Source organism: Pocillopora verrucosa, chromosome 10 (genome assembly GCF_036669915.1).
Source record: "Pocillopora verrucosa isolate sample1 chromosome 10, ASM3666991v2, whole genome shotgun sequence".
NCBI lineage: Eukaryota > Metazoa > Cnidaria > Anthozoa > Scleractinia > Pocilloporidae > Pocillopora > Pocillopora verrucosa.
The window spans coordinates 19,557,788-19,571,433 of NC_089321.1; the positions used below are offsets into that span (position 1 = coordinate 19,557,788).

General features: G+C 39.7%; 1 protein-coding gene across 2 annotated transcripts; it reads right to left on the reverse strand.

Moving 5' to 3' along the window:
- Positions 1 to 214: 214 nt before the first annotated feature.
- LOC131778427 (AT-rich interactive domain-containing protein 4B-like) lies at positions 215 to 13,624 on the reverse strand. 2 transcript variants are annotated; one of them, XM_059094841.2, is made up of 14 exons: positions 13,503 to 13,624; positions 9,933 to 10,295; positions 8,968 to 9,284; positions 7,833 to 8,020; positions 6,839 to 6,979; positions 6,134 to 6,234; positions 5,570 to 5,616; positions 5,284 to 5,379; positions 4,517 to 4,624; positions 3,521 to 3,631; positions 2,554 to 2,655; positions 1,685 to 1,706; positions 993 to 1,102; positions 215 to 505 (listed from the first exon to the last, which is right to left on the reverse strand). In XM_059094841.2, exons 2-14 carry the CDS (start codon positions 10,268 to 10,270, stop codon positions 453 to 455), a joined length of 1,734 nt encoding a protein of 577 aa, XP_058950824.2. In that variant the 5' UTR covers positions 10,271 to 10,295; positions 13,503 to 13,624; the 3' UTR covers positions 215 to 452. The 2 variants fall into 2 exon arrangements, with proteins under 2 accessions (XP_058950824.2, XP_058950823.2); XM_059094840.2 differs by having other exon boundaries at positions 1,685 to 1,709.
- Between the last annotated feature and the right edge of the window lie 22 nt (positions 13,625 to 13,646).

The following is a 13,646-nucleotide window of genomic DNA, read 5'->3' on the forward strand; positions in this document are numbered from 1 at the left end:
CCGTCAACGATTTCTCAGGTGAACCTACGCCGCTAAAAAACCTTGAAGTCGGAATAGAGTCAACTGAGACTACATGGAACGCCTCAGGGTTTCTATTGGCGGGTGGATTTCCAGTTTTCGAAGAGTCGATATAACATGACAAGTGGTCACTCGAAGGCGTGAATCGACAACTTTGGCAACATATGCATCAATTTGTCATAAAACTTCAACATGCCTCTTCAACAAATGATTTATTCAAAAAAATTGACAAAAACCATGATTTCTTTAGACACCAAAGGAAAACAAATCAGTCTTGGAGATGGCTGCAAACTATGGCAGCTCGTCAAAATCGTCGAAAATAACGAGAACACTTCTTTTAAACCGCTATCTACAAATATTTCCGGGATCTGTTCGTTCCGAAAATACTCACTGAGGGAGTACAAGTTATAAGTCCGATACATGCATATCACAAATCACAGCTGCTCCATATCTAATGCAACCAATGTATTCAAGTCTGCTATCGCTCCTAGAGAATGAAGAAAGGAATAGTCGGAATGAATATATATGTTATTTATCTGCCATTTAGATTTCACAGGGACGATTAAGTGCGACAGATTTTTTATTACAAAGTGCGACAAAACAGGGACGAGCTCGCTTAAAGCTTAATTTGACTAACCAAGGTAAATGACTTTCAAAATGGAGACATCAAAGATAATAATTAAAAGGAACGTGCTTGGGGACAAAATTTCAACTGAATAAATCTTCGAATCATTAAGGGACCTAGCAATTTTTCGCGAAGCATGCAATAACTTGAAAATAAAATCTGATTAGTACGTCTTAATATTTGTTTGTTTCGTTGCAGAACAAGGGAGCATTACGACAACAATTCTCTTATGCGAAAGGCTTTGGTTTAAGTGGGCAGACGCCAGGTAACACGACGCGTTTGACAAAGAATCACAGTTCCTCGTTCAAGCAATGTAACGAGAGATTAAATGACACCCGCTAAACATTACCTTCTATTCTGGCCATTTCATCTAAAGTTTTTGTAAGGTCTACTTCCTCGGCAGTTCCGTTTACACCTACAGGCTCTGCGTGAGGAAACTGTTTTACCTCTTGCTGCTCTCTATTTTATTGAAAAAAAAAAGTGACAGAATTTATGTGGCTGGAAACTTACCTATTAACGATAAGCTTGAATACGCGAATAAACTAAGAAAGAAATCCCTTTTTCTGACAAGCAGTGAACCGTCCAGAATCGGGTGAATACGCCAGAAAGGACAGACCCATCCGAAATCTGACGTAAACGTTTCGAAATCGGACGGAACCGTCCGAAATCCGACGTAATCGGATCCCGTCCAAAATCAAACGGATCTCGTCCGGAATCAGACGGAACCATCTCACTGAAAAGTCAGAAATAAGATGGAACCGACTCGAAACGTTAGTCACACAGCGTATAAACTAGTTTGGACTGGAGGGAGCCGACTATTGTATAAGCACCGAACTCTGGCGACTTCATTTTTTGTTGCATAACTCTGGTAGCACTGTCACTGTCATTTATCTGATACCATTTACGTTTAAGCTGTAAAAGTAGTCTGCTTTACGGTGCGTTAAAAATAGTGCGAAAAGAAGACGTAGGACATTTACAGTAGTTTCGGAGAGCGCGAGGTGATAGAATGAGATTCTCTAGTATAATAAAAATACTTCTAACCTGCTCTTAGAGAGTGCATCGCCTTCTTGAAGAGAAACAAAAAGGTACATAAGTTTAATCTTACAAACATCACTTTCTCGAAATTTTACAGCTGAGGCAAATTCTGTTCAACTACTTTTGTATGTAGTAATAACTTTTTGCATGTAGTAATAACTGCATGTAATATCTATTCCGTGTTTTACACTTAGCAAGGTCACACATTGTAAATTATATTTAGCATGCAAATAAAATCTGTTTCTCTCTCGATCTTTTTTAGTTAATGCAGCTCGACTGGAACGCCTTCACCTCCAGGTGATGGACGACGTTTCACCGAGCAATCGCTGTTAAAAAAAATAATAACTTTTGAAACTGGAGCACAATAATCGGCATAAGGTATCTTGCTCAAAAATAATATGGGCTTCGACAGAGAACGACGACATTAATTGTCATCATAATCGTTGAGACTGTTCCTATTTCCCTTCACCCCATCCTACCTCTCCCTACGTTATGCCAAGACAACAACGAAATCACCATACCGTTCAATACTTTAAAATCATGCATGGCACGGGTGGGGTCAGTATACTTACCTGTCCGGGGGTAAAGTGAGGGCTCAAGAGTCAACACCCTTTGGTAATGGCGTATGTTTAAACGAGCTAATATACTGAAAATAAGACTAACGTTTGAAAATTGGGCGCAGTGTATGACATGGTGCTGCTTCGCCATGAGTAAAATGGAATTGGAGAGAACCAGAATATCAACTTTCACTATGGACTGTAGTTGACTGTCCTTATTTTCCCTTGCCCCTTCATACCTTCACTTATGCTTTGGAACGACAACACCGTACAATGCTCATAACTCACGCATGACACGGGTAGGGGGAGTACACTGACCTGTCTGAGGGTAAAGGGAGGGTTCAAGCGACAACAGTAATCTCTCCAGCTGTTGAAGTTCTCGCTCCGCTGCTTCGCAAGTGGAACTTGTGCTTTCGTCATCTGTTTTTTAAATGTACAAATAGTCAGTTTACGATACACTATGAGAGTTGAACATTAAAATAATACACAACGCGGTCTCTCCTAACACCTGGGTTATCCACGGTCAGACCGAACTTTCTAGAAATAAAGGGAATCGTACAAAATTTGTCGGACCTATCCACGATCTTATAGCACCGACCGAGATTATACGGAACGATCAAAATTCGGATGGAACTATCCAAAGTCTACTTATCTATCTAAAATTAAACGAAACCATTGAAACAATTTCACGCTTTACTGGGGTAAGCCTGGTTTCTATGAAATACCGGAAACAACAACAAAACTGGAACATTTTGTATGGGTACAGTGCTTAGGGTTATTAATTTATTCAAGATATATTTTTGTTCATAACGACCACCGAGAGAAAAAAAAGAAAAAAACACAAAAGCAAAGTCTGCAAACAGACATAAATACAACAACTGACGTAAGTAACAACAGAAAACAAACAAACAAAAAAAGGAACAGACTTAACCTCGGAGAAAAGAGTGGCTGTATGGGAACTACGACCCAATGAACTTCAGAAGCATCTTTGTTTTATTATCCTCCAGAATCAGGAGATCTCGATTGTCATATCAGCCGAACAATTTTTTCCGTTTTTCTAATTAATACTTTCCATTTTTTATACAAAAAAATATCAACAAGAAAAGTGAATACAAAAATGGACCCCAAATGCACACTAGAAAAAAAAGCAAAACAAAGAAAGAGACAAAACCAACAGAAAATCGATAAGAGCAATGATCGATCGATCTCATAAATTATGACCACATTTTAACCGCGCTGGAAAAATCATCCATCTAATGATTTATCTCGCAAACAAATTGCTTACCATCGCTATCAAAAGAACAGCCACCAAACGACTGGTGAGGGGAATCTGGGTTCGAACTGGGAACCTCATCCCGACCCGCCTCCCTTGTTAAAAGTGTGCATGATTGGAAAGCTGCAAAGAATTAAAAAACAAAACAAAACAAAAAACAAAACAAAAAACAAAACAAAAAACAAAACAAAAAACAAAAAAAACCAAAACCAAAAAAAACGAAAATGTAAGGATTACTATCAAACAAGATCATATCACGGCTTAACACAGGAATAAATTCGCAAAATTCCTATCGGCAAGTAGTCCTTGTACAGGTCCTGAATGGGCATGTTGTTTTGGTTTTTGGTCCAGAAACTTCTCTCTCTTTTTTAACCGCCTCACCCAACGGAGAACTGTCAAGGAAACCTGATGAAATGCTGTGAGGTTTATCCCCTCAACCCGGGAGTGTAAATGGGTAACAGAGAACTGCCAGGGAAACCTGATGAAATGTCGTGGGGTTTATCCCCTCACCCCGGGATTGTAAATGGGTAACAGAGAACTGCCAAGGAAACCTGATGAAATGCTGTGAGGTTTATCCACCTCAACCCGGGAGTGTAAATGGGTAACAGAGAACTGCCAGGGAAACCTGATGAAATGCCGTAAGGTTTATCCACCTCAACCCGGGAGTATAAATGAGTAACAGAGAACTGTCAGGGAAACCTGATGAAATGGCGTGGGGTTCATCCCCCTCAACCCGGGAGTATAAATGGGTAACAGAGGATTGTCAGGGAAACCTGATGAAATATCGTGGGGCTTATCCCCCTCAACCGAGGAGTGTAAATGGGTAACAGAGAACTGCCAGGGAAACCTGATGAAATGGCCTGGAGTTTATCCCCCTCAACCAGAGAATATAAATATGTAACAGAGAACTGTCTGGGAAACCTGATGAAATGGCGTGGCGTGGGGTTTATCCCCCTCGACTTGGGAGTATAAATGGGTAACATAAAATATGGAATTGAAATCACTTACCCCTATTTACCATTGCGTCGTTCGCATTTTCACGATTGTCAAGATGTTTCGTCGAATCTGCGTTTTGTTTGTGAGTTGCATGGGAATTCTGAGGAACCATCTGTTCGCCTGGAGAGAGTAACAACAAATTGGATGTCACGGTTTTGAATCTTGAAAAAAATGAGTTCATCAATGGAAACCCGCTTTAATCTTTCCCATATTAGAATTAAGCCATCTCTTTTCTGTTTTGGTTCGTACTCAACTTCTTTTTTTCTTATAAGGTTATTGTAGAACTTTAGAGGCCGAATGAATAGCGCATCTTAATTTAACGGATCATTACAAAATTTAGCCAAAACGTTAATTGGTTATTAATGCGCCAAAATTAGTGAGGTTTTTTCGATATTCCAAGTACTTTTTCCTTTACGCCTCCTTAAGTAATGAAGATCGGGAAATGATTCATTCACAGAGTTTAAAGGAGATTCTCTAAGGGGAATATCGAAAAAGTCAAACTCCCTTTTGCAGAACAACAGCTGATTTCACTGCGCGGTTTATTGGTCGTGCGTGCAAACAGGAAGGCAGGTAATTCAATTTAGTGCACAAATTTGTGTTTAAGGGCTTACGTGCGCTAACAAATCGTTAAAATAAGAATTAATTCTGATCATAAATTTATTTTCCTTTACCATGACAGACAATTTTCAAAAACATACCCCTAGTGGTCGACAGTAATCTTAACAAGAGACGAAAATTTACTCAAAATATGGTGTTGCAGTCCCTTCACAGCAACGTACCTTCGTCCACAGCTGACGAGCAGGAAGTCCTTCTCCACTGGCAGACTGGTTTACAGGTTGGCCACTTAGCCTGAGATGGCGGTCTGGTTACATCGTCTAAGACAAATTGGAACTTTTGAGAAATTCAAACAGATAAGACAAAAACCGAACGTGGTGAATGGGCGTCAGTCGAAGTCAAGTTGATAAGAGGAGGTCAGAGTTGAATCACAAAACCAAAAACAAAAAAAAGAAAAGAAAAGAAAATGAAATAAATAAATTAAATGAGATGAGATAAAAATTTGCGTACCACTTGTCTTTTGATTTCTAAGATGATGCTCAAAAGGCATCAGATATCTATAAACAAAAAAGATCTAGGTGTTAAAATCGTCAACGCAGTATTAACAACAGAAGTAGAGTCTATTCCTTTATCAATCATGATAACATGTACATCTATTGTGTTTCCTCGTTGATTTGTGTGCTTGATCGCCTAATTTGGCTCGATCATCGTTCGGTCGTTTTTCGTATGTCCACCCTTTAGTTCCCTCGTTCCCGTCTTGCTGTTCGTGTGTTTTCGTTCGTCCATCCCCTGGTTCTTATTGAATAGACGAGGGAAAGAATTCAAGGATGGAAGGAAGACGAACAAAAAAATCAAGAACGGCGAACTGAGGGGGAGACAAAGATCGAATGAGCCAACGATCAAATAAATGAACGAAAGAATGGACGTAAAAAATGCACAAGGGAAGGAGTGCGGGGAAACAAATGAATAAGAGCAAGAAGGAACGAAGTTTCGAATAGACAGACCGGCGGGGGGGGGGGCTGACAAACTGTAGAACGAACGAAAGGTAAGTGGTCTAAGATTTCATTTACTTACTTTTGGTAGAAAACTTGTGTAGGCGTGCTTATTCCTTCATATATCTCATTCAACTCTACCAACTCGTTATACAATTCGTCCCACAATCTGCGTTGACAGACCTGAATGTTATTGCAGATAATGAGTCATAAATACAAAACAGACAAACAGAACAAAAAAGCAACAATAAATCCCCTGACTTATTCCTGATCTCAAATAATTTTATCTTTCTCTGACTTTCTCCAGAACTGTGACAACCATGATTATTTTAAATTACGATCCTTAGTTTCCTCCTTGAGAAAAATGAAAAATAAATAAACCAATAAATTTATTACGTTCAATTGTAGGTTCTGAGCACTTTGCATGCATAGACGTGTCGTGTCACCTCGTCAACCGGGAGAAAAAAATCGCATGGTGCGAACCGATGACCTTATAAAAAGTGTTGGGAAGTGCAATTATTTTAAAGCCACTTTCGTTTAAATGCGATTTCGCGCAACTGTTTCAATTTTTTAGAAAATCAATAATCGTGAGGAAAAAATGGGAAAATTCATATTGTTCAGAAATATTGCAATTTAATCAGCATTAGTCGTCTCAAACTTGGAAATGTTGATCATTTGATCACGCTTACTCCACTTTTGGAGTCTTTTCGCATCACGACCCTTTCTTATCCGTTGAAAAGTAAACAAGGTGACATAACATGTTTATGCACACCGCCTGCTAGTTTACTTTTTCAAATCCACCACGTTGCTGAACCAAGTTGTAGAATCTAAACAGATTGATGCTTTTTCCTCGCCAGACTGGTGCTCTGGGTAAAGTGACTCCTCGCTCTGATGAAAACGCCTGCAGACGCTCCAGGAATTCTTTTTCCTACAGTCAGAAAACAGTAAAATTGAGAAAAAAATACTTTTTACCCAAAGACATCAGCTTACGAGCCAGAAGAAGCCATCTTGCTGGAGCTGCTCTCTCTACATCTCCAGACTGCTCTATTTTTGTAGCAATGGCTGCTTCACTCCAGGTTCTTAACCCCTGCACCCCATTCTGTTTCTAGACTGTCCTTCACCACGTCTCGCGTGGTCGTCCTCATATTGATTCACTTCATAAGCGGTCACAAAAAGACAAGTCTCTTATCTCACATTACTTTCACGGGAAGTTTAGAAGTAAGCTTCGACTTGGAGTAATTGATTCACGTTTCCTGACTTCCGTTTTAAAATATGCAACAAGTGCCATTGCCCACAAGCGCCAGGTTTGAACTTTTAGGCGGGGTTGTTCGAAGCTGGATTAAGATAACCCAGGATTGGTGTGAAATCTGATCTCAGATCTGAAAGCTTTAACAACAAATTCAGTATAATTCTTTTTGTTTAGGATATTGTTATTGGATGCTCTTTAAAGAATAGAGAAAATTTTCCCAAAAAGGCTTTTGATCAAGGGAATAAAATGACCCGAAATTAAAATTTAACCTTGGGTTTGCGCTAATCGGCCTTCGAACAACTAGGCCTTAGGACTATTTCTTGATATTTTGTGGAAAAATATTTTGATATTTTCTGCAACGTGCAAAAATTCTTTCCCCGCAAGGGAATTCAAATATGTATTACATTTTTGAGATAGAAGAAAACAAAAGAGGAACGAAAAATTCATTGAAAGAGCAAGGGTGACTAAAAATGGAGAAAATTGGTATTACATTATTATAAATCTGTTATCCTTCGTCGCAATCATTACATACCTTCAACTCTGGATTTGCCAAGCATTCTTGCTCGACACCAAAGTGCTCACTCGCCATTAAAGGAATCGTCGGAGAGTTCAACGGAGTATCGGTTTTACGGCGTGCGGGAATTTTGGCGGGTACCTTGACTCTTTCAGCTGGAGCTGTTCTCTCCAAGCTAACTGCAACAGGGCTGGGTTTGTCTTCCTCTGTAAAATGCGTTCAAGGAAAACGAAATATGAGATGAACTTTTACCTCGAGAGCCCTCAGTAATGCTCGAACCAACTAAGTTGCGAGTTCGTTTCCAACGTCCTCTCTCTTCTGCTGGAGAGATTGAACCCTGGAAACGAAGGATCGTTTCATCATCCCACTAAATTGCTACAATTCATGTGGATTCCTCTATGTTCATGATTTTAATCATGATCAAGCCCAATTTTCTCTCTGCTGAATGTCATAACACGTTCAAAACTTATTGCAAAAATTCAGATAATAAAAATATCTCTTAACTTAAAAGTATTGATTTCTCAAAAAGATTACAGAAAGAAAATCGTCACTACAATACGGTCTGGCACATTAGTTTGAGATGCCTTTATGAGAAGATCGTCATTGAGGAGAAGTGTGCTCCAAAAATCACACAACTTTTATCCCCACCATTAAGTACAGCAAAAAGCGTACATGACACTGACCTTGTTTTGAGGGGTCCAAAGAGGAACCGAACCGTTAGAAAATTCTAATCAAATGTGTAAACATCCTGCTTTGGAGGCTAGTATGAAGAAATCAAGTCCCACTATTCCTTTTCCAAATCTTGACAAACTGTTTGAACAATAAGCTACTCAAAAAGGCATTCTGGACTCAAATGGCGTTTTTTGGCACTAACCATAACGAAGGCTTTTGGTGAAGCACGCGTTAAAGTTTTGTTTTATGGTTTAAAGTTTTATGCAATCAGGTTACTGTGTAGTTTTTTTTTTTAATGGTGGTATCTATAGCCGCATTTTTAGGAGATTTGACGACAATTTCCGATTGCCTAGGTTACTCTTTGAATTCTCACAAAGTTTTCACAGCGATGATAAAAATTGCTCCAGTCTACAGGTTCCTGGGTTGTATTCTCTCCTCAACATCAAAGCAAAATTTTAGGCATATCACTTCAATGACTCACCCTCAACATATTTGAAGTGACACGTCTCTATCCTCTCCTCTGCAGTCGTGTTAAGGGAGCTCTGTGCTTCCTTGAGCGCAAACTCGTACGACTTTTTGAGTTCAATTAATTGCCTTCCCTGAATCTTTCTGAATTGAGGAACCATCTTAGTCTCGTTCATGGAGCGCAGCGGATGCACGCGGGCTGGCACTAGCCATGCACGTGAACGAGGCTGACCAAAAAATTCTACGTGATAATGGGTGATTTCATTCTCTTTGTCCAGCGGTGCGTCGTAGTACTCGCCGCAAGTTGGATCACGGGTTAGTATTCCTGGCCAACTTGTTAAAAAGAAAATTAAATAATGAGCTGGACGAACAAGAAATCTCCGAAAATTACGAAACAAAGAAAGGGTGATAGATATCATAGACAGGAACAAGAAGTTGGTTCACTCAAAGACTCTACACCAGGCCTCTAATACCACAACCTACTAGCCAGTGGCTCATTAACAACATTCAAATTTGTGAGAGCACTTCCTTCCGACCGCTGGGTCTAGATGTCGATTTCCCGACCTGGGGTTTGTATGTTTGAGAACACGTAGTCGTTGAATCTCGTCCTTGCTGAGAGAATTTCCACCAGGTTCTCTAGTTTTCCTTTCCCTGTTAAGAAAATCAGGTCCCAGTTGTTCGAAGGTTGGATAGCGCTATCCACTTGATAAAAGTCTATCCGGTGGATAACACCATACGTTTTGCAATCACTTATCCGCTGGATAGCGATTGATTCGTTGGATAGCGTTAACTACCCTTTATACAAATGGGCCCAGAACTGGTACCAGAACATTTCAATTCGACCTAGAATCAGGTACTAGGCTTTCGTCTAGTTGAAGCTTGCTCACTTCTCATCGCCTCTCGCTGAGCTTTTGCGTTCAATGCAAGTTCAATCAGTTAAAGGAACAATAATAGTCGTAAGCAAATCAGTTAGACACTTACGGCGGGTAACCCGACAATTTAGCCATGACCACTTCTCCCTGGGGAAGCAGACTGTATATGAATTTCATATGCTTGGGTTTCTTGGCTTTCTGTTCCACGGCGGAGCAGTTGTTATAACGCGTGTCACGATTGAGCCAGCAATACCACGCGCTGTCCCCTAAGCCCTCGGCTTCTTCGGCTGAAATTTGGCGCCATTTTTGACAGCTCTCGCTCTCGCACTGGACCCAGATGGACACCGCGTCTTCGTCGTCCCTAGGCTTCACAAAAGCAGTGGACGAGGGAACCCTATTTGGGTTACACGAAGACCGCTTCCACACTCCGCGCTTTCTTTTCGGCATTTCACCCAGGAGAGTTCAAGTTGTGCTGTAGGAAAAGAGCAAAGCTTGATCAGATTTTGGAGCAATTCGGGATTTCTGTGGTTTTGCTTGACTTAGTTCTTTGATGGGTCTCCAACCAATCAGATTCTTAAAATCAAATTTGGTCACCCGTATTTTCCCGCGCTTGTTTCTATTTTGAGTTCCTATTGGCTCCTTAAGACTTTTCTTTTACGATGTCACGTATTCTAATTACCGCATAAATATAACAACTGGAATCTCGGACATTCCCTTATATTTGTCTCATCCTTCAATCTCTTGGTAAATTGTTAAAAATAAGTTTCATTCGTGTTCAAGCTCATGGAATTGGTTCAGAGATTTTTCTGATCCGTCCCGAAAAGCTCATGAACTGCTCTCCGAACAGGTACCGAACTCAATCCGAACAGTTTCCGACCTATTCCGAGGCAGTTAGTTATATGATGACCCTAAAAATTAATGTAGTATTGAATTTTTGGAATACGACAACGTGCAGGGGCAATTAAGAGGCCAATGATATTCATAAATACAGCGTAAAAGGAAAACGGCGCTATTTTAGCGGAAGAAAATACCAAACGCATGAGTCAAGTATCTGATAACGTACCAGCAGGATACAGGTCGATACATGATTTGAATGCTAAACAAACTCTTGCAGAGCTCGTTAAGTATTAGAAAATTAAGCCCTTTCAGGAAGGGCCTTAACATCGCGTCACACATCTAGATTTAAATGTTAAAATAAACTCGATATTACTTCAGCGAAATCATACCTCAAAGCAATGTAATGTAGAGTAACATGATCAAAAGCCAATTTGCGTACCAGTTTGGTAAGATCAAAAACCTCCGTAATTGTTATGATATGACATAAAGGAGCGAAGGCGATTAAGGATGGAGAAATTTGACACAGATTGCGAATTGCAAATTTCAGAAACTTAGATGCACACTAAAGCCTTTGTTCCCTTGGTTTAGGAAGAATTATTCTGAGCTAAAGCTGACGGCATTCGAAAGGGAAAGGGCATCACGATATTTGATCAACAGGATTCATTTTCTCGTGCCACTAACAGACGTTTTGCCTGATGATCCAGTCAGAGCAATACTAAAGGTCACTCGCAAGATATCATGCCGCATTGTACATGACATTACGGAATCTAAGAGCGTCTTGATACAGCAAACGAACGTACAAATAACCGGGGTTTCAATTTGCACAAACAGGAACATCAATGCGGTTTCCGCTTTAAAACAATCTAATCCAAGCTCTAACCGGTAAATGCTTATTTTCCTGCCTTTTGCAAGAAATCTGAAATCGAAACGCAAATGAACTTTATTGCCATTAATTATGTTCAGTTGTTCCTTCCTTGAAAGCAGGAACAGGACGTCGAATGTTTCTCCATTGTCCGTCGCCAGGCACTGTCACCAAGATTAGTTTGTTGAGGAACAAACTGCTATATTTAGATGATGGTACTATTTATAGAGATTTGGCGCACGAAACCTCTTAGTGAAAACTTCAAGACATTCGAAACAAAAAATTGCAGTCAAGATTAATAACAAGATAAATGCAAACAGCCTCTTTCGCGGAAATTATTCAAGGGTACCCAAAGAGATTCAATTTCACCTCCGTAATATAAGCGGGTTACAGAAGAATCTATTTTCAAACTTAAAAATATCACAAAAAGGAGATTTTACTAATAATTAAAAACAAAGATTAGCACATGAAGGAACTACTTGGCAGCTTTTATCTCAATGGTGACGCTGTATTTCACCCTCTGGAAAAACTCCTTGAAAAACCGCCCTGAACGGCATAATAAAGATAAATATATCGACATTCAAAGTGATGCTCGCGGGGTTAAAGTTGACAATCCATGCAAGACAATAGTAATAAAGCGACAAATAAAAATGGATTTAAATACAGGACCGCGGAATTCTGTCCACGAAAATAAGAAGAAAAAAAAAAACGAAAACAACACGCATTTTATAATGAAATTGACGTAAATATCTGTATGCAGCAGAACTTTGAGGCGTAGCGGACTCCCACGCAAAAGCCAAAGCCGTGTCACTCGCACACGTCGATAATAAATAACTAAATTACATCCCCCGTGAGTAGTGTGAGTAGTCAGTTTCTGAGCGAGCTTGCTTTAAAAGTGAATCGCAATATTTATTGCGACTACAGAATGAACATGTCAAGCACTTTTATTGTTATTCCCTGACAGAAAACAAATAATACCGCATTGTACAGTCGTGATGAACTCGCTGAAGCGAAGCCGGCAGTAGTAGGTATATTTCACATTGGACGTGCTTCAGAGAGCAGATTACGTGTTTCCTGCGAAGGAGGATATTACGTCTTCCAAACTGAACGTGTTTTGAATTTTCTATACTTTACAGTAAAATTACTGCGACACAGATTAACAAAAGAATGTGGGTTTTTTGACTTATGGATTTGAAAATATTTTCGAAAAGTTCTGCGTTAGGCAATGTCTTTTTAGTAGAGCAACAATTCAAAAGTTCTAAAAATATCTTGAGTAAAAATGTAGTAATACGAATTTTGAAGAAAACACTTTCGCGTTTCTGTTCAAAAGAATGGTTAAAAAATGAAGCTTTCGATCGTCATAACAGTAATGAAATGGGATTAGACTCGATAAATTTCTATTGCTAACAAAAAGTCATGACAGTTTCCAACACGAGGTCATATTTACAGCGAGAATACATTTTGCAAATGAGTAGCAGTTCATGCAATATACCGTGCAATCCTGTTGTCTAGGGCTCGCACCTGCAAATCATTCATTCTATACCCTTTAACATTTCAGTAGAACATACAATTAACCAAGCATTGTCAAACAACATTGTCTTCTAGTTCCATGGTTTTCATTTCCGCGACCGGAAACAACTATGTTCCCTTGGATCTCCGCGACGACAACAAAAGGTTCTCGACTTTCGTAACGAAAAAAATAAAACTTGTGCCTTTAAGAAGCTAGACGTAATCTTCCACATACACTGTCCCTCAGAAAAAAAACAGGCGATGCATTGACGCAGGAAATACTCGCTTTATCATCGTTGTATTCGGGAAACAATTGATTATGTTTTGGTTGTTATAAAACTTTTGTCTCGTCATCGTACCTACACGAGGTCTGAAGTGTTCGTAGACAGGAAGCCAACTTACTCAACTTCTCCGCCTCTAGTCGCGTATTTCCCATCGAAATCTAAAAAATTATAACATAGGTGTACTTACCTTACATTCTGATAAACACGACGGGTATCCTGTGTTGTTCAAAGGTGCGAATAATCCTGAAGTGTCTCGCATGCAAATGTACAAAGAGTGACAAGTTACACGTTATTTCCTCTTGATTTTCCCGCTTACTGGGGGCAGCCGCTG

Coding starts and splice junctions, on each gene's coding strand:
- LOC131778427 (XM_059094840.2), bottom strand. CDS start 10,270: ATGCCGAAAAGAAAGCGCGGAGTGTGGAAGCGGTCTTCGTGTAACCCA. Junction 9,285..9,932: donor AAATTGTCGGGTTACCCGCC/GTAAGTGTCTAA, acceptor CTTTTTAACAAG/TTGGCCAGGAATACTAACCC. Junction 4,625..5,283: donor CTCGTCAGCTGTGGACGAAG/GTACGTTGCTGT, acceptor TACTCTCTCCAG/GCGAACAGATGGTTCCTCAG.